The sequence below is a fragment of the Capsella rubella genome, unplaced genomic scaffold (assembly GCF_000375325.1).
Source record: "Capsella rubella cultivar Monte Gargano unplaced genomic scaffold, Caprub1_0 scaffold_1, whole genome shotgun sequence".
Classification (NCBI taxonomy): domain Eukaryota; kingdom Viridiplantae; phylum Streptophyta; class Magnoliopsida; order Brassicales; family Brassicaceae; genus Capsella; species Capsella rubella.
Window position 1 is genome coordinate 16,363,403 of NW_006238923.1, and position 26,683 is coordinate 16,390,085.

Here is a 26,683-nt window from a genome sequence, read left to right on the forward strand (position 1 = left end):
GCCGAAAACACAATATATACTTACACCTACTGTGGTAATGTCTCTTTCTCTTCCCCCATTGTTAAATGTATCTCATGATCACATATTACTCAACCAAAAAAAAAATTACATCGTAGAAATTCTGATCAATTTGATGCTTTAAATATTAATTAAAATACTCAAACACGATTAATTAATTAATTAAATATATTTGGATGGTATAAACTAGTTTGAAGATCAAATAAAAATTTCTGTTGTAAAATAAAATATGGTTAAGTCATAGCTCACTCACTCTATGTTCTATAGTTATATAGATTAATATATGTCTGTATATACAAGAATTTTCTCGATAAGCAAGACGGTAATTAAGATTAAAAAATCTACAAAGAAAAACATCCTTAAAAAGATTTGTTTTATTATGATTATAACACTGATTTTCAAAACGTATTCACTTGACCATTCAAAAGTCATATATATCTAAGTATATCAATCCAAACATTAGTCAAAATTTTCGATATAGCTAGATGAAAACATTACAATTTCTTTTAACAAGAAAAACAAAAAAAAAAAAACGAAAGGAGAAAAAGACAATTCGTAAAAACAGTAGAATATTTGGTAACTAAAACCAAAGTATTAGAAAAAACCTCATGACCAAAACACAACAACATAGATAGAACTCAAGAACCAACGAATAATAAACACGTGTCGTCTCCACGGACTTCAAAACTCCATTTGTCTCTCTGTGTGTTCCTCTGCTTTGCTATATAACAGACTCCAAAACTCATCTATCTCTCTTAACTTAACACTCTCTTGTTCTCCATTTCTCAAAGGCTTAGCAATGGCAAGTCTTGGTGGCATTCTCGTGATATACATAATCTCCACTGTCCTCTTTGGCCATTTCACTTACGTGGTACAAGGAAGATATCATTACCACAAGAGTCGTCGTGGCCTCACGCATCCTCTTCCTCCTCCTCCTTCTCCTTCTCCTCCTCCTCCACCACCACCTCTTGAATCAGCTAACCCACCTGATATAGTCCCCTCTGACCCGTACCCGAATCCTAACCCAAACCCGGCTCCGGGAGATTCTGACACAGGGTGCATCTTCGACGTTACGTCCTATGGAGCAGTTGGTGATGGTTCTTGCGACGATACTGCAGCGTTTCGAGATGCTTGGAAAGCCGCTTGTGCCGTAGAATCCGGCGTCGTTTTGGCACCTGAAGGCGGCGTTTTTAAAATCACTTCCACTATTTTCTCCGGTCCATGTCAACCGGGACTCGTATTTCAGGTGAGCTAAAAACATTAAAATGATTTTACATTTTTTCCTAACCAAATTAATATATTAATGTATATACATTCACTAATAATAAAAATGTACCATGTAAATTATGTAAATGTTGACTTTTTTGTTTTGGTTGGGATTGTGAAGTTGGACGGAGTCTTGATGCCACCGGACGGACCAGAAGAATGGCCAGAGAAAGACAGTAAAAACCAGTGGTTGGTTTTTTACCGTCTCGACAGTATCACGTTTGCCGGTAAAGGTACCGTCGAAGGCAACGGTCAAAAATGGTGGGATCTACCTTGCAAACCTCACAGGGTAAAAAAAAAAACATCACTATTTTTGTTACAACAAATTTACATTATAAGTAATTTGCTTAAATTATTAATTAATTTCACATAAGTCGTGGTCGTGACAAAATAAAACATACGACAAGAAACCGTACTATTATTCGTATATACTACAAAATAATTTTCCTTATAAAAACAAAACAAAATTGCTGTCAAATAATATAAATTTGGATTATGTGTGCTTATATAAATTTGACTTACATAAACAAAAATAAAATTGTTATCAAATAAAATAATTTTGGAGCATTATCATTTTTTTCAGGGTCCAAACGGATCATCGTCGTCAGGACCATGTGAAAGCCCGACGGTGAGTATCTAACCAATCTGAACCAAATCTAACAAAAGACCGGTTTAGTTTGGGTTTAATTAGAACTAATTTGTTTTTGGGTTTTGGTTATAGATGATACGGTTTTTCATGAGCAATAACATTGAGGTGAAAGGATTAAGAATCCAAAACAGTCCACAGTTTCATATGAAATTCGACGGATGTCAAGGAGTTCTGATAAACGAAATACAAATATCGTCACCGAAGCTAAGTCCGAACACGGATGGTATACATCTCGGGAACACGAGATCAGTTGGTATTTACAACTCTGTCGTTAGCAACGGTACTGTTTTGTTTTTTTTGGTATCAATCAAATAGTGTTGTGTTGTGTTGTTTAATAAGACTTTGGTTTTAAGAATGTTTTATATTAATTTGGGAATGAAATTAATTGAAAACAGGAGATGATTGTATATCGATAGGAACTGGCTGCTCAGATGTTGACATTCAAGGTGTCACTTGTGGGCCGAGTCACGGGATCAGGTTTCTCCTCTTTTTATATATTTTCTCTTTTTTTTTTTTAAATTATAATAATGATTCACTAAAAATAAAATATTAACGTTAATTTTTTAAAATTTTCGTTTTTTGAGAATTGATTTGATTCCATAAACGTACGATGCCTGTGTTTCTTTTTATTTTATATGGATCACGGATGTTAGCTGAATGATCCATCCACCGGAAATTGAACTTTTCTTACTAGTTGACAAAAAGTTATATATATCGAAACTTGACGCTAGATTTTAATAAAACAAAAGTTATTCATATTCACAAATATTATTTTCCAACTTGAATAAATATTTCGATGCAAAACTTAAAAACTAGTTACTTATATTTTCAAACTTGAATAATAATACCTTTTTAATAATAAATTGGTCCCAAAACTCAAAATTATTGCATGATTCTTAAACTTCTTATCATTGGAAAAAATTAATTATTTTTGGTAGTTTTAAGTATTTTTTCGGCTTTAATAAACAAAAGTTTTTCATATTCATAAAAAAAAATTTGAAGTTGGAAATAAAATTGTATTCAAATTTAAAAATTTTAATTACTAAAATGTGGTCTAAACCTCAAATTGGATATTGTCCTACTTTCCTAGCTACTTAAATCACTGGAAATATCAAAATTTATTATTATTAATATTTTTTCAATTTTAGTTTCGGTATTTTTGTTTATTTACACGTTCTCCCTTTTCAAAACGCGATTTTAACTTCTAAACGCTAAAAACCCTTTAAAAATGTCTCAAAACGCAGCATTGGGAGCTTATGAAAATGTGATTTTAATTTGCTCTTCTGTTTCCAAACGTGATTTTAATTTCTAACCGCTAAAAACTAAAGAAAACGTGTCTAAAAACGCAGCATTGGGAGCTTAGGAGTGCACAATTCACAAGCCTGCGTTTCAAACATAACAGTACGAAACACAGCGATCCGCGATTCCGACAACGGTCTCCGAGTCAAAACATGGCAAGGCGGAACCGGATCAGTCTCGAATCTCCTCTTCGAAAACATCCAAATGGAGAACGTACTCAACTGCATAATCGTAGACCAATACTACTGCCAATCAAAAGAGTGCCGTAACGAGACATCCGCGGTTCGAGTCTTCGACGTCGAGTACCGTAACATCAAAGGCACTTACGACGTCAGAAGCCCGCCGATACATTTCGCGTGTAGCGACACCGTTGCTTGCACGAACATAACGATGTCGGAGGTTGAGCTTTTGCCTGAGGAAGGTGAGCTTGTTGATGATCCGTTTTGTTGGAATGCTTATGGGACGCAGGAGACGTTGACCATCCCGCCGATTGATTGTTTGCTTGATGGATCTCCGGTGGTGGAGGAAGCTTATGATTCGAGTTATGGTTGTTAGTGTGCCACGTGGTTTGTTAAGGTTTTTTAGTTGTATATTGGGCCATCCCTTGTAGGGCCTTTTAGTGGAAGCCTTATTTGTGCGATGAGATTTTTATGGGTTTTTAGATGATGTTGTCTTTATTGGGCTTTTTATTTTTCGTCCATAATATATATATATTTTATCTTTCTCTACCTTTCGTACGATCTTTTTCTTCTCAGTGACGACAGTGAAAAGATAAAACCAGAAGAAAAAAAAAAAAACTTAATATTCGATTTGAAACTCTTTGAGTTGAGAGGAACAAAGTACAAACAAACAAACAGACAAAGACGGCGGAGGTAAAAGTCAAATTGAAGATTTTACAGTAAGAAAGAGAAGAAAACAAAATACTCAAAAAGTAACAATACGGCCATATCCAAAATAACCAAAACGCAACAACTAAACAGCAGACCTCAACAACGATTCTCTTTTTTTTTTTTTGACGTTTTGATCAAACCAGAGATGATATAAGTCACCAGTAAAGACTTATCTATACACACAGAACCTTCTCTTCACTTCATACCACATTGGCTTGTACGATGAAGCATGATTAACTTGACTTTGGAGAGATGATAAAATATAAGGATTCAGATTAAAAGGCCAAACCCGGGGTGGTTTTACTTCTGAAGTGACTTGGTGTCCAGAGGAATGGTGCCGACTGTTACGATTGCAGGAGACTCGGCAACTTTTATGGGTACTGATCTTTCTTTGCCAGTGTCGATGTCATTAGAAAGAGATGCATCAACCACTTCCGGGGGGTCTGTCTTTTTATGAGAGCCAGAGGAGGTCAGCTTAGACTTGGCTTTACTCTTCTGGTTCAGGTGAGATACAGTGGTTGGGTTAGAGTCTGTACCACTAGGGTCAATGGTGAGAGAGCTCATCTTCTTCTGAGTGGAAGAAATATCTTCCTTTTTACCTTCCTTTACAGTGGTAACCTCATTCCCATCTGACTTAGCACGAACCTCCTCATTCTCAGCAGAGAGTACTGAAGGTTTTTTGATGACTTCCAAGGAGTTTTTCTTGTTTCTGTCAGAGAGATCTGGTCTGTGTAAGGGTAAAGGGCTAAGAAAGGTTCTGTAGGGCAGCCTGGTTCTCTCTTCCTGCATGACTCTTTGTCGGCCTTCGTAGTACAAAAAATCATCTAGTAATGAAGTCCTTTCCATATGATCTTTAAATATTTTTAGCACTTCCAGACCTTGTTTCAGCATTATCTGCAGAGAAAAAGAATATATTAGCAAATTCTCCAAATGTGGGAACCTTCAAAGCGTGTGCTAGTAGAAAACTGACCTCTTGTGTGTCTCGACTGTTTGTAACTGGTTTATTCTCATTGTTCTGTAGTATGATGTGCCTGAAATAGCTATTCGGAACATCTTTTATGATGTGCCATTTGACAGGAAAGCTTCCACTCCATTTGTCTTGCTGCCAAAAATCCATGTCTTTATCGAAAGAAACTGGACCAGTCATCTCAGCCATACCACAGAACAAACCACTAGCATTAACCTAAAAATAAAAGCAGTACATCAGAATAAGCTTAACACAAACAAGCTAGCATGTAAGACAAGATAAGGCAAAACTCACAGAAAAGAACAAGAATATCGGGCATTCACAAGACTTCTCGGAGGCTATTTTCTGAGCATCTTCATATGCACTTTGCAATTTCTTGTTCCCATGCAAAGTTGATGACCAGACATTATATTTGATGCTCTTGTGAACATCATCTTCGCTATACGATTTAATCACAAAAAACTTAGCATTACTGAATTCGATTCGGAGATCTTCTTTATTATACTGAGAAGGATTGATCACAATATTCCCATCGGCATCAGCATTTCCAGCTTTTGTTGTATAAGCTTTAACAACTAGTTGATTTCCCAATCCTCTTGATCTTCGACCTCGATTTTGTTCACCAACTCTATCAGGAATTATATTTGCATGGCCACCATACAGCTTGGGCCGAAGATTGTAATTATTTGTTGCATTTTTTGAAGCACTGTCTAATTGTCCAAAAGACGATACTCTGCTACTGGAAACAACGTCAGCAGGTTGAACGCTAACAGAAGTAGATCTTCCCTGCAAAGATGATTACACAAGTCCAGAGTCAAATTCAGAATGATATACAGTAAAACCTCTATAAATTAATACTCGATAAATTAATAATCTCTATAAATTAATAAATTTCTCCGGTCCCAACTTGGGACCACTGTAATTTTAGACACATTTCGATAAAATAATAAGATAATAAATTTTTTGAAAATCCTTTGTAAATATATGATCCCATCAATATTATAAATTAATAATTAGGTAAAATTTTCAAAATATATGTATATATAGACACATTAGTTTTTGTTAGATTTTATTTCTAATATTTTACTATATGAAAAATAGTTAGCATTCTCTTTTAATACATAATAATTATTGTTTTATTTGTAATTGATTATATAAAATACTAATTATCATGATTAAATCTTATTTTTAAATATTGTTTTGAAAATATTTTCCAAATTAGGAATATCTCTTTATAAATTAATAATTATTAATTTATCGATAAATTAATATCTCTATAAATTAATAGATTTTCATGGTCCCAATATTATTAATTTATAGAGGTTTTACTGTATGTGGCTGTAGTGATCAGCAAACTACTCCTAGAACTACACAAGCAAGCATATCAATGTCTAAAATGAGGATCACAGTCATTAAACTAAATTCTTTTCGATTCATCAACCTCCTACTTTCAATATCCAAAATAAAACCAAAACTAGAAATTATTTATACGAAATTATACCTGGGGAGCTTGTCCCGATGACGGGGTAGTGTCACTCTTGTCCATTTCTGGCTGTTTACTTTGTCCAGAGTTAGGCCTTGGCTTGTCTGAAATCTTTCCCAACGAATTTACTGCGGAGAGTTTTGGAGCATTCCTTTGAAGACCACCAGTAGAAGTACCATTTCTATGCCTCGACCCTCTCCCATCAGATCGACCCCAATCAGCTGAACCAGTCTCTACCAAAGAGTTTGTTGAGCTATTCGAGATGATATCAGGTTGAATTGCATACGGAACAAAAGTAGTTGATGTTGCAACACTCTGGTAAGGAGGAAAAGAGTAAAATTGTTGAGGACCAACAAAAGAAGAATCAACACCAATTGTAGCACCCGGAATATAAGGATTGTATGGATTGTAAGGAGACTGTGCATATCCATAACTAGGCGAATAGCATATATAGGGAGAATTTTCATTCTGCCCACCCTAAGGAAACAAAAAAAAGAAGAAGATAGAATGTTAACATAGTAAAAACATATAGAAGAAATCAACTCGAAATGAGAAGTTGTTGTGCCCAAATTAGTACCGTGTATTGGACTTCAGAACCATCTACACCAAAAAACATCTGATGGTTCTCCCAATCACCGGGTGACTCATAACCTGAAAATTCAGAAAATTAGGAAACTCAACACCTTAAAACCAAGAGGATATAGAATTGATACCATGAATCCAACTAATTACCTGTACAGTAATAGCCATAAGTGGCATCAACGGGGTAATACATGCTCTGGTCAGCAATAGGGGCTCCTTCGGAGGTATACATTGCTTTTTAACTTATCAAAGAAATTTTTTAGTCAATGGAGTTTGAATAAACACCTGAAATTGAAAAAAAAGGTATAACATGAGCAATTGTGAACATTGCTGAAAAGAATTAAGGTCAAGCTAAAACAACAGGCATGACGATGAACACAAAAATAAAAATTTGGAATTTTTCTTGCAAAACAAAAGTTCCCGAACTATTGTAAAGTATCCCAATCAAACCAACAACACTCAAATTCGAAAACGAAAAAAGAACCCTAAATCCAACGTACGCGGTACAAACAACAATGAAAATTAGATTGACGGAAACGAAATCCCAGAAAAAAAAAAACTTTCACGAAGATGCAAATTCACAAGACGTTCCTTACGATGATGCCATATCAATCCCCAAAACACGTAATTTTACATACGACGAAGCTAATTGCTTATCATAATTCGAACGCAAAGACGAATACACAAGAAGAAGAAAGGGTAGCAGTAGCAGAAATTAAAAATTTATCAGGTTACCAGAAATTTGAGAGAATCACGACATGCTTTAGCCTACGAAGTTCTTCGAAGAAGAAGAAGAAGAAGAAGAAGAAGAAGAAACGGCGAAGGGGATATAGAACAAGGCTTATGAAGAGAGGCTTAGCGGCATGAGTTGAACAAAATAAAATTAAAACCTCTGCAGAATCGAAACCCTAACCCTAGATTGAGAGAAGGGGGTTGGAGAGAGAGAGAGAGGGAGAGGGAGAACGAAGAGATCCGAAAAGTTCAGAAAAAAAAATAAAATAAAAAAGGGAGAAAACCTGAAGACGCGCAAAGGCAGATTCTTTAGCTTTGATGCAAATACGCTGCGTTTTTTCAACGGGTGAATCTAGTTATATTGACTTGTCCTTTTGAAAAGACGATTATACCCTTGTCGTTGACCAAAACCATAACTGGTGCCCTTGTCGTTTTATTTAAAATTTTACCCTTTTATTTTCCTAATTTCTAGGATGAATAAGCTACTAGACAAGAACAAAGTCTAAACCATAATTAGTAACGTAATCATAATATAAAATGGTTAAAAATCATAATTCGTAACAGTAAAATTAGTCAGTTACAGTTGTATTTAAAACTCTTAAAAATACAATTATTTTATTACAAATTTTGAATGGTTTAATGTGCATTAAATATTAGTTATGGTTTAATTTTAAATGATTACGGAATCTAATCTATTCCATTAAATATTTTCTATCAATCAAATCATAAGGTTGATTTATTTAAATTACTGACTTATGATCATTAATTTAATTATTTATAAGTCTGTTTAATTAATTTAAACTCATGATTATTGTAAAATAATCATAATCAACTTATGATTTTTAACCATTTACCGGTTATCGTTGTTTCATTGATGGTTCTTGAAAGGCCACAGATAAATTTGCAGGTTTAGGATGGGTCTGTCAGCATGCTCAGGAGTCTTCCCCGTTGATGGGCGCCTCAAATTTACGACGTAGTCTTTCTCCCCTTCATTCCGAAGTTGAAGCTCTGGTATGGGCGATGAGATGCATGATAGGTCATGACTTCAGAGATGTTATGTTCCTGACGGACTGTTCAGATTTGGTGAAGATGGTGTCTTCTCCAACCGAGTGGCCGGCGTTCTCTGTCTACCTCGACGACATCAACACTGATAAGGAAGAGTTTTCAACCTTTTCTCTCTCTCTCTCATTCCTCGCAGCTTGAATGGCATGGCGGATTCTTTGGCGCGCAAAGCTCGTTCATGTCCGCAAGTTTTGAAACAAGTCTGCTTAGACCCTTCTATTTATCTATGATCGTTTGATTATAGTTCTCTTGTTGACAAAAAAAAAAAAAATCATAATCAACTGTAAAATAAATAACTATTTGATTCTACCAGAAAAAAATTATTTAATATATCATCGTTTTATATTTATTACAAAGATTAAGAAAATATAAAATTTCATCTTTGTTGTTAACTGTATCTTAATCATCAAATAATCATAAGTGTATTTAAATACAACTGTTCAAACTGTAATCGTATATGACCATAACTATTTCAACCGTGGTTAAAGTAATAGTTAAAAATAATTATACAATAACCAATGATTAATAAACCTTAACCGTCATAACCATAACCATCCATGATCACACCTAGATGGAACATGAGAGACAATTTCATTATTAAACACTACAAATTACAAAACAAAAAAAAATCCAGTAAACAAACTACGGAAACTTTGATTAAGAAAGGTAAATTCAAGAAAAAGGTTTACACACTATAGAGAATAGACTAATTAAACTCTTTAACATCTAAGCTTTAATTAGCAAACCGGATCCGGTTAAGATGGATTTGACCAGCTAGGCTATTAGGACCACTGTACATTGGCTTTGAGGACACATCCAAAGCGATTTTGCTGCTCATCATCTGCAAATCAAACAAGAGATAACTCAGAAGTGTGAGATAAAAGAGTTTGGATTAATGTATTAATCATTTGTAAGTCTTCTTGCTCATGGCAAGAAAATGCGTATGTTGGAAATGAATTGTTGCAGAACCTGTAAACCGGAAATTAACCACAGAACCCTCTTAAATAAAATCAATAGAACCACAAATGTATAAACGAGATAGTGTTTTTTTAAGGGTGTGACTAGTGAGAGGCTAAGGGTGCTTGCAAGCCTAGATAGGTTAAGAAGAGAAATTCTATTTACCTCAGTTGGAAAGGAGACCGGTGGAACGAGATTTCACGAGTCCATATCTTTTGGAACCGAGTGTGACTTGTCAAGAGAAACCTTATTCTTAATGTCAACAGCACTATTAACCTTCTGTTGGGGATCTTCATTAGAATCAACCATGTGTCTTTTCTCAGATGACTTACGCTTAGAATAGGTAACCAGTTTGACTACTCTCTCTGGTTTGTCTGCAGACTCTCCATAATCCTTATTCTGAGAAGATTTCGTAGTATTTGTAAACTTGTCATGACATATCACTGGCTTGCTTGTTAGACAATCGGATAAACTGGTACTGTCAGCGTTTACTCCACCATTTACAATTCTCGGATCAGAATCAGCAGCACATGTAGTCGTATGTCTCAACTTCATAGTAGAACTATCCACATCTTCACTGGGCGGCTCTGCATTATCGAGTTTGTCGGTTGAATGTTCCAACTTCTCAGCACCATCAGTGGCCATGTCTCTGTTTCCATCTGTCGAGCATTCAGCTGTACCGTTCCTTATAATCTCAGTTTCTACACTGTCCAGTTTCTCATCATACGTAATTTCTAATTCCACTCTAGCATCACCAGTGGTGCTACAGTTATCTACTCTTGGTTGGGCATCGCGAGCCTCGTCTTTACTTATTACATTATTTGACGCCTCAAGTGAGTCGCTTTTTCTTCCTTCTGCTTTCTCTTCTGAAATCTTCATAATGTCAGAGGATTCTACGTTATCTTCTTCTCCAATTCTGGTGGATTCGTACTCACCAGCAATTTCATCAGTTACCATTGGTACAATGTCCACGGTTTTTTCTGTTCGAGATTCTACGGATTTTCCAGAATCAGGCCTATACAGATCACAAGCTGCCTGCGGTGCCAGATCTGTAACTTTAGGAGTACTAGATTCTAGCTTTTCATCAGTTCCCCTAGCTACAGATGTACCTCCTGTCCTGCTGCATGATTCCGGTTTTCCAACTGTATCAGATAAATCTTTAATAATCTCTGGAGATTCGGAATGGTAAGCTTCTTTGGAACCATTTTCAGTCTTCTCCGAAGAATCAACCATATCTTTATCACTAGCGGATAGAGTTCCAAAAACTGTAACTTCATCAATTCTAGATTCTGAGTTTTTGGAATCGACATCATCTTTTTCATCCACTTCCATCTGTTCAGAGAGATCCATGGACTTATATTCCACATTTTCAGAAGATATTAAACTCTCTTTGTCATCAGCCGCTGAGGATGGTGAATTAAAAGAATTAGTAATATTGTGTACTAAAGTACTGGGTGAATGGATCAATCTTCTATAGTCGTAGTACGCCTCAACCTGCAGATATGAGAACATATTAAGTAACTAAGAGATATTGAAATTAGGATTCTCGTAATTAGCAGTAGAATTACCTTTGGTCTCGGTGATACTGCTTCAAGCGGTTGAAATTTAAGCTCCTCACATTCGGGGATTTGTAAAATTATGTAGGCTGCTTTGTTGTTGTGTCTCTCCTCTGTGTCCTACAAACGAGACAACATCTACAAGATATGAAAAATTCTGCCAGCAAGAAATTAAATTAATATGAAGATAGGCAAGTGGAAATTTTTAACCATTTTGTTGAATCGGAAGATCTTAAGACAGGTTGAATATAGCCAATACGAATATCCGGTAGAGCATTACCTGAAACTGAGGATGATCAGGAGCACTGCACAAAGTAATGAGCCCTTCATGGTCTTTTGCATACCCTTCATTCATTGGTGCAAGATCATCTCGTTTTGCCCTTTCATCGGGGGCTCCCTTCCCTCTGATGATCAACTGCCATACAAAAAAATAACATCATGAAAGCTGAAGGAGTAACAGACAAACCTCAGAAATATACAAAAAAGAACGAAAGTGTTCTGATTATATCCTAAAAGCATATGGTTGATTGCCCACTCAATTCTTCTATCTACTCCTCAATGCTTCTAAGAGCAATCTTTTAAAACAACATTATTTTCACCAAACTGATCAATCTAACCTTTAGATCATTATCTTGTAGGAACTTTGCGGTGCAATCAGGACCCCACAACAAACCAATACCTCTCTCTTTGTTAAGAAAGAGGCCAGTTTCTTGCGATGGATCTGACCAAAGAATGTCACCAGGAATCAAATTTGAACCTTCAGTAGGAGGATCTATAACACGCCTTTTCACTTTGGATAAATCCTTTAATGAACCAAGAGGCAAGAACTCGGATCTATCTTCAGTCTCAAGGACACTATTATCTGTTTGCTTTTTCTGAGTTCGCTTTCGTTTTCTGCTTTGCTTGTCTGAGAGAAACCTTGATACATCACGAAAAAGACCTCCATGTGTTGTAAATACCTTCCCAGCAATCACAGAAGCCAAAGGAAGTAACTGAAAGCATTCCAAGCACTTCTTGTAGACAGCTGCTCCTTTATCACCATACTTAGTTAAAACTTCATTTTTAAATCCATACAGTGATGTACAACTTTCGCTCTCATGACTGCCACGTAGAAGATATACTCTTTCCGGTAGTAAAACCTAGAAAAAGATGAAGCACCTACTGTTAAAATGTGTTGTGGCATGACTATTATAGCTGTATAATAGCAGATTATGTCTCGGCGTTCTATGCTCCACAGACCCAAATTAAAGAATAATTAGATTACCTTCCATGATAATAGAAGCAAGAAGGTCTCTAAACCCCACGCTCCTTTGTTTACATAATTCCCATTGAACACATAGAACTGATCACCATTTGGGAGTCCTGCATCACCATTCGGGAATCCTGCATCCTCCATAAGGAACAGCAAATCATGTAGTTGCCCATGTAGATCTCCAACCACAACGACCTTTGCTTTGTCACTCTCTATCCTAACGCAGTTTGGCTCTTTTTTCAGGATTTTGGAAGCAAAGAGAACCAGCTCATCCAAGACATTAAAAGGCAGAACACTTGAAAATTCACAAGGTGAAAGATTCCTCGACGACCAATCAAACCCCAACATTACATCACAAATCCAACTGAAAGTAAGCTTCCCTCCTGACGGCCAGAAAAGAGGTTTCTGGGAAACTGATCGTAAAGACTGCTCACATCCTATATCCTGAACATGTGGCATCATTTCCAAAGGTTCCGCTGAGAGACCATCATCTATTCCCATTTCATTCAAAGGTACGCATACCATTTCTCCAGACATCGGCTTTTGAGGTATTATTGTAGGTATAGATTGAGGTAACATCAAAAATGGTCCTGGAGTTGGAGCTTGAGCAACAGAACCTATAACAAAGGAATTACTAAAGTTAAAAAAATAAGTCTCCACAAAACTTGTGAAGGACATGAACATGTAACATGATTTGCAGATATAAATAACTGGGATATCCATACCATGAAAGCATGATTTAGTTAAGTTTTATCTTACCATCTAAGGAGAAAGGAACATTTGATCTACTATTCTGAATTCCTTTCTTCTATTGATTACAAGCTAGCATCACCAAGTCACTGAATGTTTTAAGTAAAAAAATCACTAAACAAAGGAACTGTAGCCTATAATTACCCTACCATTAGATAATGAGCCTAAAGGCGCATTAAGTTGAAGGGCGCCTGCACACATATCAACAATATCTTGTAATGTTTGCCTCGCAGTATCAACAGTAAGTTCCTCTTCAAGTGAAGCCTTAGAGCGAGCATGAATGGCTGCAACCCTCTGAACCTGCAATTTATATTGGGCAGTAAATTTAAGTAAGTTAATAACCATAGTGTTATGATGTTGGCTTGACCATAAACTTACAAGCACTTGGAAAGCAAAACCAGTGGGTAGAAATTGCCCAGGGCGCCTCTCGTTCATAGGACTAATAATTCTTCTAGTAATTCTGCGGTACCACTCCATATAAGGATCATTATAGTCCATCGGGATACACTCTGGCTCAGCGAAAACAACAGATGACCTACGTGCCTCCCACAATTCAATATGTCGACTATGACGTGCTGACCAATCATATATTGATTTGCCTCTTTTGTCAATAGAATGAAGAGCTTTTTCATTATCACAAGGTGCTGGTATTGTTTGGTGAAGACCAAACTGTCTAAGTACTCGATCAGGACGATGCCACTCAACAACATCAAAACAAATCAATGGTGCAACAGTTCGCCATATGTTCTGACCACTGAGACATATAACAGGAATCTTTCCAAGAAGATCTGGAGTGTAAGGCTGCCATATAACCTACATCCAAATCATAAAAGAAAATCACAAGTCGTTTACCATATCAGAGATCTTTTGATAAATTATTCAGGGGACTATGGAAAATAAAGAAGTTTGCCTGATAATCTACCTAAATTATGGAAATTAGTATTACAATACCATTTTGGATATCCTATCACTGCACAGTATAATACCTATAATTGCTATAAGAGACCAGTACTTGCACTGTAGGCGTTTCTTATTTAAATTTAAAGGATAGGTCACTATGGATTTTACAACATAAATTTTCATTACTGAGAAAGAAGATAAGTCCTTTAATGCCAAACAAAAGTTGTTGTTGTTTTTTGTGCAACAACAAAAGTTGTTTAAATTGTATCAACTCTCAACAAATGCCTAGTTCGTCAAGATTAGGAGTTGGTCTGTAATTTTTCCTCCGCTTTCCTAAACTCAACTATCAAAGCTTGGTCATCTAGGCCATTATTTAATACCTGCTCATCTTTCTGCTGGTCAAACTGGTCCCTGTAAAAGTCCAGTCCTCCACGAGGATTCTCTTTATGACTCAGAGAAGCCCTCCACCTAGCTTTCAAGTAGTATCATAAGCAAACCGAAATTGGAATTAACCTTGAAAAAACAAAATATGATAAATTTCATTTACCTACAGCCTAATGGATCTGGTAAAGGACCATTAATGCCATCCATATAAGAAACACCAACAGCTTTAAGTCTTCCTGGACGACCAACATGTAGTCGTTCCCATGCCCATAACTGCAACAGAACAAGAGGTCCACAAATGGTAGATACAGTCCTCTTACTTGCCCGACACAACTCTCTGTAGAGAAGAGCTAAGGTAGCACTACCCCAGCTTAGTTTAGCCACTTCATCAAAGTCCCTTAACAGAGGGAGAAACGTCAAAGCCACATCATGTTTAGACTTATCTCCGTATAGGAAACCACTCATCAGAGCTAATACAAAAGCCCTAGTGTGACACTTCAACGTAGCTTCATCAGGTTCACTAGGTAAATTCCGGAAATTTTCACGCAGCCATGCTAGAGACACATGAGAACCATGTAGATCCTTGGGACCTGGCCTCTGACCTAGCAGGTCCTCACATAAATCAGCCCAGACGTATTTTGTAGTACCAGTTACTGCAGGTCCATCCACACGAAGACCCAACAATATATTCACATCTTGTAAAGTCACAGTGATCTCTCCAGCAGGAAGATGAAAAGTATGCGTTTCTGGTCTCCATCTCTCCACCAATGCTGTTATCAAAGCATAGTCAAGTTGTATAAACGCAACCTTGTACACTCCATACAGCCCAAACTCGATCAACTTCTTACACACAAGAGGATCCAAAGGCCAATCTCGCATCCCCAATAATTTGTGCCGACATGTCAGTTCACGAGGAGGAACCTGAAATGTGAAGTAAGACTCAACGATTTAGAACAAAGAAATAAATTAACACAGGAAGCAAAATGATGAATGGCTAACTAGTGCACACCTCATCTTCCCATATAGCAGCTGATCTATGCTCATGTTGCCATACCAATATCGATTGATCAACTGGACCAGGATCCAAATCAAAGTTTAGTAGACTTTGTACCTCCATCTACATAATATATCACAGGACAACAATACAATGATCAAATGAATATTACAGTATAAACAAAACTAAACAGTTATAAATTCAATTAAATACTTCTCTGAGTACTCTAGCATTTTGACAAATTGAACTAAAGCACGAATTATGTATGAGTAGCAAAATTTCAAAAGATGCAAGCTTCTAATTATGTTCCTAATTTGAACACAACAAACCCTAAACTGGTACGAGAGACAAATCATCTTTCATCCCACACAAATCATACTTGTGGATACAGACACGAAGAACAGAATCAAGAAACAAGAACCCACAAAAACAATCGAAAAACAAAAAAAGTTCCAAACTTTGATAAAGACAAGATTAACATGAACAAAGTCTGTGGGTATGAATTAGAATCAAGAAGACGTACCTAAGAAAAGCGTCCGTGATCAACAGAAACCAAAAAAAAAAGAGACGTTTGAAAAGAAACAAAACCAGAGGAAGAAGAATGTAATAAGCTAAGAGAGAAGAAGCGTTAAGCGGGAGAGACAGAGAGACAGACAGAGAGAGCTTCCAGATCCGACAGAAGTTTTCGCCTTTCTTCCTTCCCTTAACCAAAAAAGCGTTTAAGAACTTCTGATCCTTCTAGGTCTGTCCGAGGATCTGATATTTTCACGCAAACGACATCGTTTTAAACCAAAACTTATTCACAGGCCCGTTAACCATAATCTCGGCCCAAATTAAATACGACGGCGTTTCGTTTCGAGTGTGGAAAGGATACAAAATTACAAACACTTGAGTTCGTGCGTCGTCGCCGTAGTTAGAAAAAGAGTTGTTTTTATTAGAAGTTTGAAGATTGTACAAGACACGTGGCGTGAACCCAATTCGTAAAGATGCCACGCGATGCTCTTTTGCATGCACCTCATTTGAACATCATCAAGTCTCTCTCTCTCTCTCTCTCTCTTTTTCTGACTTTGATCGACGAACCTAACCCGCTTGTGATCTCCTATTTAACCGATCAATATCAACTCAGTTTCACCATACTACTACATCCCATTAACATCAATACAAATATATTCATTTATAAATCACTGTAAAAATATGCCAGGGATCACACTAGGAGACACGGTGCCGAACCTAGAAGTGGAGACGACACATGACAAGTTCAAGCTTCATGACTACTTCGCCAATTCTTGGACCGTCCTCTTCTCTCACCCCGGTATGTATAGATCCTGATTCAACCGGTTTAGTCCGGTTATCGTAATACATTTTTTGTTGTTACAATTCTTGATTTTTGTGGACGGACAACACAGGGGATTTCACGCCCGTATGCACCACGGAGCTGGGTGCGATGGCCAAGTACGCTCATGAGTTTGAGAAGAGAGGCGTGAAGCTCCTTGGTTTGTCTTGTGACGACGTACAGTCTCACAAAGACTGGATCAAAGATATCGAAGCCTTTACGGTATAACTTAGATGATCTTATGCATGCATACCAAAACTATTTAATGATATCATGATCATATTTTGGTTTGTGAGTAATTTGTGACATATATGTAATATAGCACGGAAGCAAGGTGAAGTATCCGATAATCGCAGACCCGAACAAAGAGATCATTCCTCAGCTTAACATGATTGATCCAATCGAGAACGGACCGTCTCGTGCCCTCCATATCGTTGGCCCTGATAGTAAGGTAATATAATGTCACATGTTATTTGCATATACGTATGAATTCATCATTGGTTTAATTGTTGTTTATTTGTGTGATATTATATATAGATAAAGCTGAGCTTCTTGTATCCGTCGACCACGGGACGTAACATGGACGAAGTACTTAGGGCTTTAGACTCATTGCTAATGGCGTCCAAGCACAATAACAAGATCGCCACTCCCGTTAACTGGAAACCGGATGAACCGGTTGTGATTTCGCCTGCCGTGTCGGACGAAGAAGCTAAAAAGATGTTTCCTCAAGGTTTCAAGACCGCTGATCTTCCTTCAAAGAAAGGCTATCTCCGTCACACTGAGGTCTCTTGAGAGATTAACAAAAAAAAACAAAAGCCTAATTAATAAATAACGTAATACGAAAAAAAAAAAATAAAAAAAAATAACGTAATACGAGTATTGTATAATAAATATTAGAGTTCTTACGTGTTGGACGGAAATAACTACGTTTTGTAACGTATGATGATGCTTTGTTTGCACTTTGCACTAGGTGTAGTAGTCCTTTGTATTAATAAAAAAGTTTGTTTTTAATATAAAGTCGTGTTTTACGACGTTTTTACTGATCCATTGGATTATAACCAAATTTTCAATCGTCCATTTTGAATTCAGATCAAGAATTAAAATTATTATATATTTTTAAAAGAGAATTGAGTTTATGAAATTGCAACCCTCAATTTAAAATATCCAAAGTGAAACGTAATCAGTTAATCGGAACTTAAAAGAGATAAAAATAATCGGAGATATGGAAATTGGAAACCGTATCAAACCGAATTATAAACCGGAACTAGATTAAAATGTCTAAACCGGGGGAATTAAAGTAGAGTATACGACACCGTTTAAGTTAATTCGCAATTTCGCATATTCACCGGTCGTTATATCGTCGATTCATCATCGTCGTCGTCGGCGACTGTAATTATCTTCTTCTTTACGCCCCCATCGATCTTCGATAACTGTTCATCTTATCGATACGCCGGTTAAGATCTCATCGAGAAACTGTAAGTAAACTCTATTCCCCCTTCGATGTTTTGCTTGCTGGATCGATTTATTTACTTTCTTTTGGATCCGTTTGTTGCGAATTTCTAATGGTTTTGTCATGGATTTATCGTGAATTGGTGAATTTTTTGTGTGTCTATGTCTGGTGTACTGTGTAGATATTTCAGTGCTAAGCTTCTGAGGAACTATTTAGGATTTGTTTTTTTTCTTACCTCCTCTGATGTTACGTGATCAGATTTAGAAGAATTTGAATTCTTGGAAGCTAACACAATTCTAGGGATTAGGGTTTAAGTTTGGCCTCAGTAACTGTGGGAAATTCTTAGTTTTGCTTAAGTTCAGATAGGATCTGATCATATCAGAAATTAGAACTTGTGTTTATGGTGTTACGAGTCAGATGATTTTCAATTTCTTAGAAGGTCATATCTCTTAGGATTCAGGTTTCTCTAATGAATATATGTGTGATGTTTGAGTTCCTAAACTGGGGAAGTCATATTTTTTTTTATCTTAGTCAGAGGTCAGTGTTGTAGACTACAAATTGATCAACTGGGTTTTAGTATGATGGTTTCAGTTGTTGTATAATCTTCCTGAGCTGTTTCAGACTGTGCCAGTCTCTAGCTAGTATGCAAATCTGTTGTCCTGTGATGTTTTGAAAGCATGCATGCGTCTTTGTGTTAGTGAATCATTACACACTATGAAACTATGAAAAGTCATTCTCTTTGTTGAGACCCCATATAGTAACAAACTCATTGCTATTACTGATATTGCTCTTGAGGATTTTGTATTGATCATGATATCTACGAAACAAAATTCTGAATGATTCACTGATTTATTAGTTGTTTATAGTAGGCTCGCTGAGTGATTTCTTTTACATGATCTACAACTTCTAGGGGAATGTTGTGAATTTGTGATCACATCTGCATTTCTTTTCTGCTATGCTTAAAACTCTTTTACAAAATTTTTTTAATTCAAGGACAAATGAAGCATATAATAAAGATCTTGAGCCTCTTGGTGGCAATCTCTGCCTTCTGGATTGGTCTTTTGCAGGCTGCAATTGTTCCTCGAAGCCACACATGGTTGGTGAGTAACAAACATCTTTGTCTTTTTCTTGTTTTCTTGTTATTTTGAAGTTAGGATTGTATTCTAATTTGGTAATGTTGCATGTCTGTCTTATAGCTACCAGTCTACTTTGTTGTATCCCTCGGATGCTATGGTCTACTAATGGTCGGAGTCGGGCTTATGCAGTTTCCTACATGCCCACAAGAAGCAGTTCTGTTGCAGAAGGTACTTTTGAGTTTTGAGTCATTTGCCAAATTTGTTCCTGTTCTTATTTTTTCGTTCTGCCCAATTTGGGTTTAATACTACACAGTTCAGTGTTATTTATTGTCGGCATTTAGGATGTTTTGATTTAGTGTATTTTGCCTATTTCATTGGCTGCAGGATATAACAGAGGCCAAAGACTACTTCAAGCACAAAGGGGTCGATGTTGGATCGGACTGATACAAAGGCTTATAACGACCAACATTCAGAAATAGTTTTTGTAATTGAAAAAGACCTTAAACGTACTGTTTCGATATTTTTTTAACATGAACAGTGTTTCAGAAGTAAAACGCAAAAGCTTATGTATCCAACCGCATCACCAAAGTATAATGTTCTTTTCTTAATCATTCTTTCTTGTCTAATGTTTATGGATGCCGGATGGTGCCATAGAAAGTAAGCAGAGTGATTAAACTAAGAATAACTTAGCGTGAAGAGACTATCTTGTATTGAAACATTGTTACACCTGCAAACACCTTTGTGTTCTTCTCAGTAAGCTGTAGAGATTAAAAGACATAGGATCTGATGCGAGGAGAAAAAAAATGACACAGAACGAGAGGGCTTGTTTATCTCTTCTTCTTGCCACCTTTGCCTGACTTTGAAGAAGTTCCAGAGGTTGAAGTCGTGGCCTGAGGTTCCTGCTTCTTTGCTTTCTGAGATTCTTGCTTCTTCACTCTCTCTGGATGTCTTGGTACCAACTCTGCAATTTTCTGCATCAGTTGCTTCCCTACAAATATATATCACCACAAGGAATATACATCATATGTCTGTAGAAAAAACTTGTAGGTAGATGTAAAGCAGCAAGCCAAATGAATATTCATTTATTTTACTCTTTCCTGGACATTGGATAATATCAAAGTAGATACAAACATCTAAAGAACCAAAAAATTGTAAACTGGTTTTGTTACATCACTTAAATATGCGTGTTAAAAGCTCCAGCTATTTAGATGCAATCGTATCAATGCAAACACAAAGACATCAGAGGTCTTGCAGTTAGCCAAAAAGTACTTAAAATTAAAAATTTCAGTATAGCTTATTTCTGAATCTGCCGTGATCAAATGCAACAATACCAACTTAAGAAATTCAAAAATATAGCAAAATGAACTGATAGAGAACGAAATAGATAATCAGATTAACTTAGCAATGCTGCATAAGGTGATGTTCCAGTAACAATATCATAACAAACATAAACGTCTAAAAAGTCAGACAATTGCTACAATCTGAAGTTCCATATGCATAAGATCTATATGTACATAATATATAACAACTTGCTTATCCATATGAGATTCTGGTAATCATGATTCTGAACATAAATGAAAAATTTAGGGATTACTGAAACAGCTAAAAAAGCTGCCAAATCAAGGGTTGAGATTGGTGGGGTGATATGATGAGATAAAAAATAAAAGCAGTCAAAATAGCAAATCACAAAACAATTCGAAGTTCATATGAGAGACCAGAGTTGAATACCCAACTGCTGTTTAAGTAATAAGCAGGCTGGTATCAGGAACCATTAGCAGGTTAGTTAAAAACATTCATGCATATGTAACAAGGAGAGATCTTAACAACAAAACAAGATCAAGTACAGAAAATAAAGCAGATTCCATGTTAGTGCTTTCTATGTCCATGAAAACTGGTTTCTGATTTCTAGTCAGGTACAAAAAACTGCAAGCTCAATTCAATTGATCACAGGGATAACACTATAAGAAATCACAAAATACAAATGTTCTACTGTGAGTGGAGATAGAACCAAGAATGGGGGTTTGAGGTCTTACTTGAAGTAATAGCTGGATTGAGTAAAGTCCCATCCTCCCTTTTCAACTGCACTCTCACTCTCCCTACTTGCATGAAATCACGCGGGTACGCTTTGTCAATCTGAAATACCGTAAGACCTCAAATCAAAAACCGTAAACACAAATCAAAAGACATAGACAACATTTTCACATTAATCCAATCAAACGAAGGATTACCTCGACAGCACTAGGGAGTTTCAAATGCTTGCAACAATCACTAATCTCAATGCAATTCGGATTCTCACATGCTTGACTCACACTGATCCTTCTTCCCTCAGCTACAGTTTTCTTTGAGTTAATATAAACTGGATACACCACTACCCATTTTTTGATATTGAGCGCTCCACTATCCATCTACACAGAATTAAAAACACATTAATTCAAACTTTTAAACCCAAAAAAGTATTCATCTACAGATCAAGATGAAACAGAACCACATAGATTAATGCAACTCTTAAACCCTTTAACAAGGTCAATGTGTTACAACATTATCGTTAACTGCTCTCAATGACAGATTAGATTGGATTGAAAACACCCAAAATCTGAACTCAAGAGTTGAAAAATCTAGAAACCCATGACCTAATACGCGATTAGTCTCACAGATCTGTTTCGATTTCCAGGGAATTGTCAAGTTTCGAGTCCCCAAATCGTGAACATGCGCAAGAAGGAAGATAACTAATTTAATTCTTACTTGTCGCTTAATTTAACGAAGAGAGAAGATAAACAAACCAGGGAATCAGATTCGGAAAATTCAAAGCTTTTTGGACTGAGACTGCTCGGATCAGAGAATCGTATAGCCGGAGAAGAACAACGAAGAAGAGAAAGAGAAAAATTCTCGGTTTGAGATTTTACGTTTATTAACCCTCGCAATGATTTTGACTTGCTTAATAACCGTAATCTGAAACATTGAACCGTAGAAAACCGGATTAAACCGAACAAAATTGAAATCGATTTTGGTTCGTCTGTTCTAATAAAAGAGACCTGACTTTTTTTTTTTCTTTCGGACTTCAGAGACAATGGAGACTGAATACGACCAAGTTCTTAGCTCCGTTGCTCAGGTGAACATCGCCGAACAAATCGTAGATTCCGGCGACGTAGGTAGCGACGGAGACGGTGTTAAAGTCTTGTGCTTCACTGAAGTTTTCGATGATGTCACGATCCAGTTCCAGATCATCCGTCTCGCGAAACAGGTTCCCGCCAATAACTTAGCTTTAATCCTTTTTAACCTAAATCTCAAGTCTTAGATCTTCATCGGAGCTAAAATTTTCGGCTTAATCGTACTGTAGATTTATGTATGGCTTGGCTGTAACTCCGCCAAATTTGGGAATTTGTACGCAGCCGCTTCAACACGACCAGTGAGTTTCTAAAGCTGCAAATTTTATGGCAATTATGGATTTCAGTGCTCTGAATTGGGAATTTTGTTTTTGTTTCTAATGTCAGAGCAATACAGTGAGTGTTACTTCAGTACTTGGTGGAACATCTGATAACACTGGATCTGGCATTGCTCGTAGATTAGGTTAGAATCTAATTGCAAATTTCAAATCCTTCTCTTTCTTGTTGCTACAGTTATAAATTCTCTGGTTTATGTTGTTGTGTGTTCTAGTGATGAAGACTGGTCTCAATATAATACTGGCTTGCAACATTCCTAAAAACAATCCCTTGCTTGAGGTTCGTTGTTTCGCGATTTCTATATAGTAATGAGAAAGAAACAAGCTTTATTTTGACAGTACTCATTTTGATTTTCTTATTTGTGTTGTTGTGTAGGCAAAAGCTGAGAAAGTGTTGATTCGAAAGCTGATTGATCTTGGTTACACAATGCCAAAACCTGTAAGAGCAACATAGCCAGTTTAGATATTTCTTTTGAGTTTGTTTCTCCTCTTTGTTTAGGTCCTTACCATTTATCTGCTGAAATTTTGTGAATGATTCTAACATATCTAAGATCGAATGAGTTTTCTTAAGACTGTATCTTCTCCATATTCAAAGAGTTGGTTCCTTTATCCCTGACTTTCAAAATGTGTTTTTGTTCTCTTCCTCTTCTTGTCAATTTGGCCTGTCTGTTTCGTCGCCCAAATTTGGAAGCTATGTGGTGATGCATTATTTGCATGCTTGATCTTTTTTTGTTCTGTAAGCAAGGCAAATCCTTAGGACAAGCCAAAGTGTGTAACTATGATTGAACCATTCCTCTTTCCCTCTATATTTGTCACTTGCAGACCAGACCTGTATTGATAATCTTACCATAAAAAAAATTATGTGTGTATGTTGATCACACTTGTAGATAAATCAACTTACAGTATTTGGATTTTGAGTAATCAGAACAGGGTTACCAAAACCGGAATTTCGAAATTCAGTTCGGTTTCAGATTTATACGTCACCAAATTACTTTAGACGTGTTTTAGGTTTCTCGGTTCGGTGTGGTTTGGCTTTTAAACCTAAACTTAACCAAAAAAAACCTAAACTTAAAGTTTTATGTTCGAGAGATTCGAAGACCAAACCTCCTCCTAAGCAACAGACACTATTCATCTTCCATCTCCAACTAGGGAACGGCAAAACTCCGACGACCCTAAAGATAAACGACGTCGTTTAGCATATGAGTTTTAACATCCACAAAACGGCGTCATTTTAGATGGATTGCTTTCTTATTCTGCCGTGCCGAGACGATTTGCGAGGAAGCTTGGAGCTTGTTGCTTGTAGTTCGTTGCGGCGTTTGTCTGAATTTTGTGGTTAGAAAATTTCTTTGTATCTTCTTTCATTGGATTCTTTGCTTCCTCAAGAGGTTAATCCCAGTTCCAGTTCTTTCACTTACAGTCTGCTTTGTCAAAAAACTCAAAATCATTCCTTTCTTTAGAGTCTCTGTGACTCTTATGTTCATTGCTCATTAGCTTTCGTTTAAAGCACAAATACTCTTTTTTTTTTAATGTGATTAAATCCCTGAGAGCATTATATGATTAGTTTTAGTCCTAACAGTCCTCTGTTACATGTGTATTATTGTCTAGTTTCAGTTTTGGTTGAGATATATAAATTCAGAACATTGGGAGTAAAGAAACGAGTTTGCTTTGAGAAAAAATGATTTATAGCTATAATGAAGGCTTTTTGAATCTTTGCTATCAGGTTTCGTTACTTACTCACTCTGGTGAAGCCGAGTATAAAGATATGACAACAGTAAAAGAGGACCATTGTGAGGATTCTCCTCAGATGTATATGGGATTTGCTCTAGACCAGGTAATAACACTAGTATTGGTTGGTTTGTAATATTGCAAAATTTTGTTTCTTTTAGAGTTATAGTGGTTGATCTCCCTTTATTGCAGGCTAGACTTGCTCTGGAGGCTCTTGAAGTTCCCGTGGGGTCTCTTATCTTTGCCTTTGCTTCATCCCAATTTTGTGTTTCTTACAATTTTCATTAATGGTCATATAAGAGAACTAATGCTTCTTTTCATATTCTTTTTTCTGGATCAGATGTGTTATTCTTGAGGATGGTAAGGTCATTGCTTCAGGGCGAAACCGAACAAATGAGACACGCAATGTAATCATTCAAACTTTCAGAAGTAACTAAGCTTGATAATTTATATCTGTTCTAGCTATAAACTAGTTTCTTCAATTATATTAGATAGTCTATCTTTCATTATGTCTCTCAGGCTTAATTTTGTTGAGTTATAGAGAAACATATGATTGTTACCGTAACAATTTTGTTTGGAGACAGGCCACAAGACATGCAGAGATGGAAGCAATTGATCAACTAGTCGGACAATGGCAGAAAAATGGACTCTCACCTTCACAAGTCGCTGAGAAATTCTCGAAATGCATTCTTTACGTAACATGCGAACCTTGCATAATGTGTGCATCGGCTTTATCGTTTTTCGGTATGAATTCCTTAAGCTGAATTAGTTATCTATTGTTTTGTTTTGTTTCTGATGAGAAATTATATGCCCTGCTCTTAAATCGAAGGTATAAAGGAAGTGTATTATGGATGTGCAAATGATAAATTTGGTGGATGTGGTTCGATCTTATCGCTTCACGTAGGCAGTCCTCAGCCGTCTGATACTCGGTAGGTTCTACAATCACACAACAGTCCTATAAAAAAATGCCTCATCAATTGAATTCTGTTGGTTACAGGGAAGAAGCTCAGAGAGGCAAAGGGTACAAGTGCAGAGGAGGAATCATGGCAGAAGAAGCTGTCTCTCTTTTCAAATGTTTCTATGAGCAAGGCAATCCCAACGGTAACCACTCTCATCTTTACCTGCCAGCTCTATTCCTTTATGAAACATCTCCAGAAGTTTTTTATGTTTCTTGTGTTTATTTCGTTATAGCCCCAAAGCCACACCGCCCGGTAATTCAAAGAGAGAGGACTTGAGGTTCATAGGACTCTGCATTGAAAGCTTGCTCTACAGAACAAATAACATGATTTGGGGACTGTAAGAACAACATCAAACCACTTAACATTGCCCCAAATCTCATCTCAATCGCGTCTTACAATCCAAGAAAGAGACTCTAACGGGGTGTATTCAAAGTAGAATTTTAGGAGATTTGTGTAGGACTTATAAATCTAGTGTTATTCAAACATAAAAATTCTCATGAAATCCACTGTTATTCAACTAATGATTTCAAAATCCACCTTAAAATCCACTGTTATTGAAAACAATTTGTGGATTTGGCTTTGGGAGGATTTCCTTAGTTAAAAATAATGAAATCCAAATCCTATGGTTTTTGGTGAAATTTGAAAGGATTTTACAAAAGTTATATAAACTTCCCTAAAATCATCAAAATCATTTAAAAACTCAATAAAACTCAAATCTCTTAAAATTCCATTTTGAATACACCCCTCTATAGACTCTACCATGGTTCAATTAAACGTTTGTAATTTTTATTTAAATTTTTAATTATTAAAAATTTAATAAAAACAATTAATGAAAAGTAAACATAATGTGACGTGACTGTAATTTTTTCGTTTTCCAGATTTTTTTTTTTGGTGAAAATTTTCCAGATTATTATTAGTATATAACTATATATAGATTTAGCTACTTTTGTATCTTTTTTA

The 26,683-nt window shown here is 36.4% G+C and overlaps 7 protein-coding genes across 9 annotated transcripts; 4 read left to right on the forward strand and 3 right to left on the reverse strand.

The window, feature by feature from the left end:
• Positions 1-793: 793 nt before the first annotated feature.
• Positions 794-3,921, forward strand: LOC17899912 (polygalacturonase At1g48100). Its single transcript, XM_006307303.2, has 6 exons — positions 794-1,264; positions 1,406-1,573; positions 1,868-1,912; positions 2,006-2,213; positions 2,329-2,410; positions 3,283-3,921. Exons 1-6 carry the CDS (start codon positions 818-820, stop codon positions 3,785-3,787), a joined length of 1,455 nt encoding a protein of 484 aa, XP_006307365.1. The 5' UTR covers positions 794-817; the 3' UTR covers positions 3,788-3,921.
• A 95-nt stretch (positions 3,922-4,016) lies between these two features.
• On the reverse strand, positions 4,017-8,119 carry LOC17898736. The gene is made up of 7 exons (XM_006306923.2): positions 7,890-8,119; positions 7,305-7,439; positions 7,150-7,223; positions 6,591-7,049; positions 5,384-5,875; positions 5,093-5,305; positions 4,017-5,016 (listed from the first exon to the last, which is right to left on the reverse strand). The coding sequence occupies exons 2-7, from the start codon at positions 7,384-7,386 to the stop codon at positions 4,423-4,425; spliced, it is 1,914 nt and encodes a 637-aa protein (XP_006306985.1). The 5' UTR covers positions 7,387-7,439; positions 7,890-8,119; the 3' UTR covers positions 4,017-4,422.
• A 1,320-nt stretch (positions 8,120-9,439) lies between these two features.
• Positions 9,440-16,458, reverse strand: LOC17900626 (serine/threonine-protein phosphatase 7 long form homolog). The gene is made up of 12 exons (XM_006306529.2): positions 16,265-16,458; positions 15,757-15,864; positions 14,911-15,668; positions 14,744-14,831; positions 13,842-14,276; positions 13,613-13,763; positions 12,726-13,330; positions 12,079-12,600; positions 11,742-11,876; positions 11,474-11,581; positions 10,071-11,399; positions 9,440-9,789 (listed from the first exon to the last, which is right to left on the reverse strand). Exons 2-11 carry the CDS (start codon positions 15,862-15,864, stop codon positions 10,104-10,106), a joined length of 4,206 nt encoding a protein of 1,401 aa, XP_006306591.1. The 5' UTR covers positions 16,265-16,458; the 3' UTR covers positions 9,440-9,789; positions 10,071-10,103.
• A 440-nt stretch (positions 16,459-16,898) lies between these two features.
• LOC17900650 (1-Cys peroxiredoxin PER1) lies at positions 16,899-18,119 on the forward strand. The gene is made up of 4 exons (XM_006303523.2): positions 16,899-17,053; positions 17,148-17,296; positions 17,397-17,525; positions 17,612-18,119. The coding sequence occupies exons 1-4, from the start codon at positions 16,936-16,938 to the stop codon at positions 17,864-17,866; spliced, it is 651 nt and encodes a 216-aa protein (XP_006303585.1). The 5' UTR covers positions 16,899-16,935; the 3' UTR covers positions 17,867-18,119.
• A 311-nt stretch (positions 18,120-18,430) lies between these two features.
• On the forward strand, positions 18,431-20,211 carry LOC17896913 (dolichol-phosphate mannose synthase subunit 3). Its single transcript, XM_006303406.2, has 4 exons — positions 18,431-18,549; positions 19,518-19,624; positions 19,721-19,828; positions 19,985-20,211. The coding sequence occupies exons 2-4, from the start codon at positions 19,523-19,525 to the stop codon at positions 20,042-20,044; spliced, it is 270 nt and encodes an 89-aa protein (XP_006303468.1). The 5' UTR covers positions 18,431-18,549; positions 19,518-19,522; the 3' UTR covers positions 20,045-20,211.
• A 59-nt stretch (positions 20,212-20,270) lies between these two features.
• Positions 20,271-22,495, reverse strand: LOC17900239 (signal recognition particle 19 kDa protein). The gene is made up of 4 exons (XM_006305604.2): positions 22,381-22,495; positions 21,829-22,005; positions 21,634-21,733; positions 20,271-20,588 (listed from the first exon to the last, which is right to left on the reverse strand). Exons 2-4 carry the CDS (start codon positions 22,003-22,005, stop codon positions 20,428-20,430), a joined length of 438 nt encoding a protein of 145 aa, XP_006305666.2. The 5' UTR covers positions 22,381-22,495; the 3' UTR covers positions 20,271-20,427.
• A 148-nt stretch (positions 22,496-22,643) lies between these two features.
• On the forward strand, positions 22,644-26,244 carry LOC17898226 (tRNA-specific adenosine deaminase 2). 3 transcript variants are annotated; one of them, XM_006305132.2, is made up of 12 exons: positions 22,644-22,841; positions 22,938-23,006; positions 23,092-23,167; positions 23,255-23,319; positions 23,416-23,478; positions 24,760-24,870; positions 24,957-24,994; positions 25,105-25,171; positions 25,349-25,508; positions 25,594-25,693; positions 25,762-25,865; positions 25,956-26,244. In XM_006305132.2, exons 1-12 carry the CDS (start codon positions 22,668-22,670, stop codon positions 25,997-25,999), a joined length of 1,071 nt encoding a protein of 356 aa, XP_006305194.1. In that variant the 5' UTR covers positions 22,644-22,667; the 3' UTR covers positions 26,000-26,244. The 3 variants fall into 3 exon arrangements, with proteins under 3 accessions (XP_006305194.1, XP_023644723.1, XP_023644722.1); XM_023788955.1 differs by lacking the exons at positions 22,644-22,841; positions 22,938-23,006; positions 23,092-23,167; positions 23,255-23,319; positions 23,416-23,478 and adding an exon at positions 23,500-24,424; XM_023788954.1 differs by lacking the exons at positions 22,644-22,841; positions 22,938-23,006; positions 23,092-23,167; positions 23,255-23,319; positions 23,416-23,478 and adding an exon at positions 23,500-24,371.
• Positions 26,245-26,683: the final 439 nt, after the last annotated feature.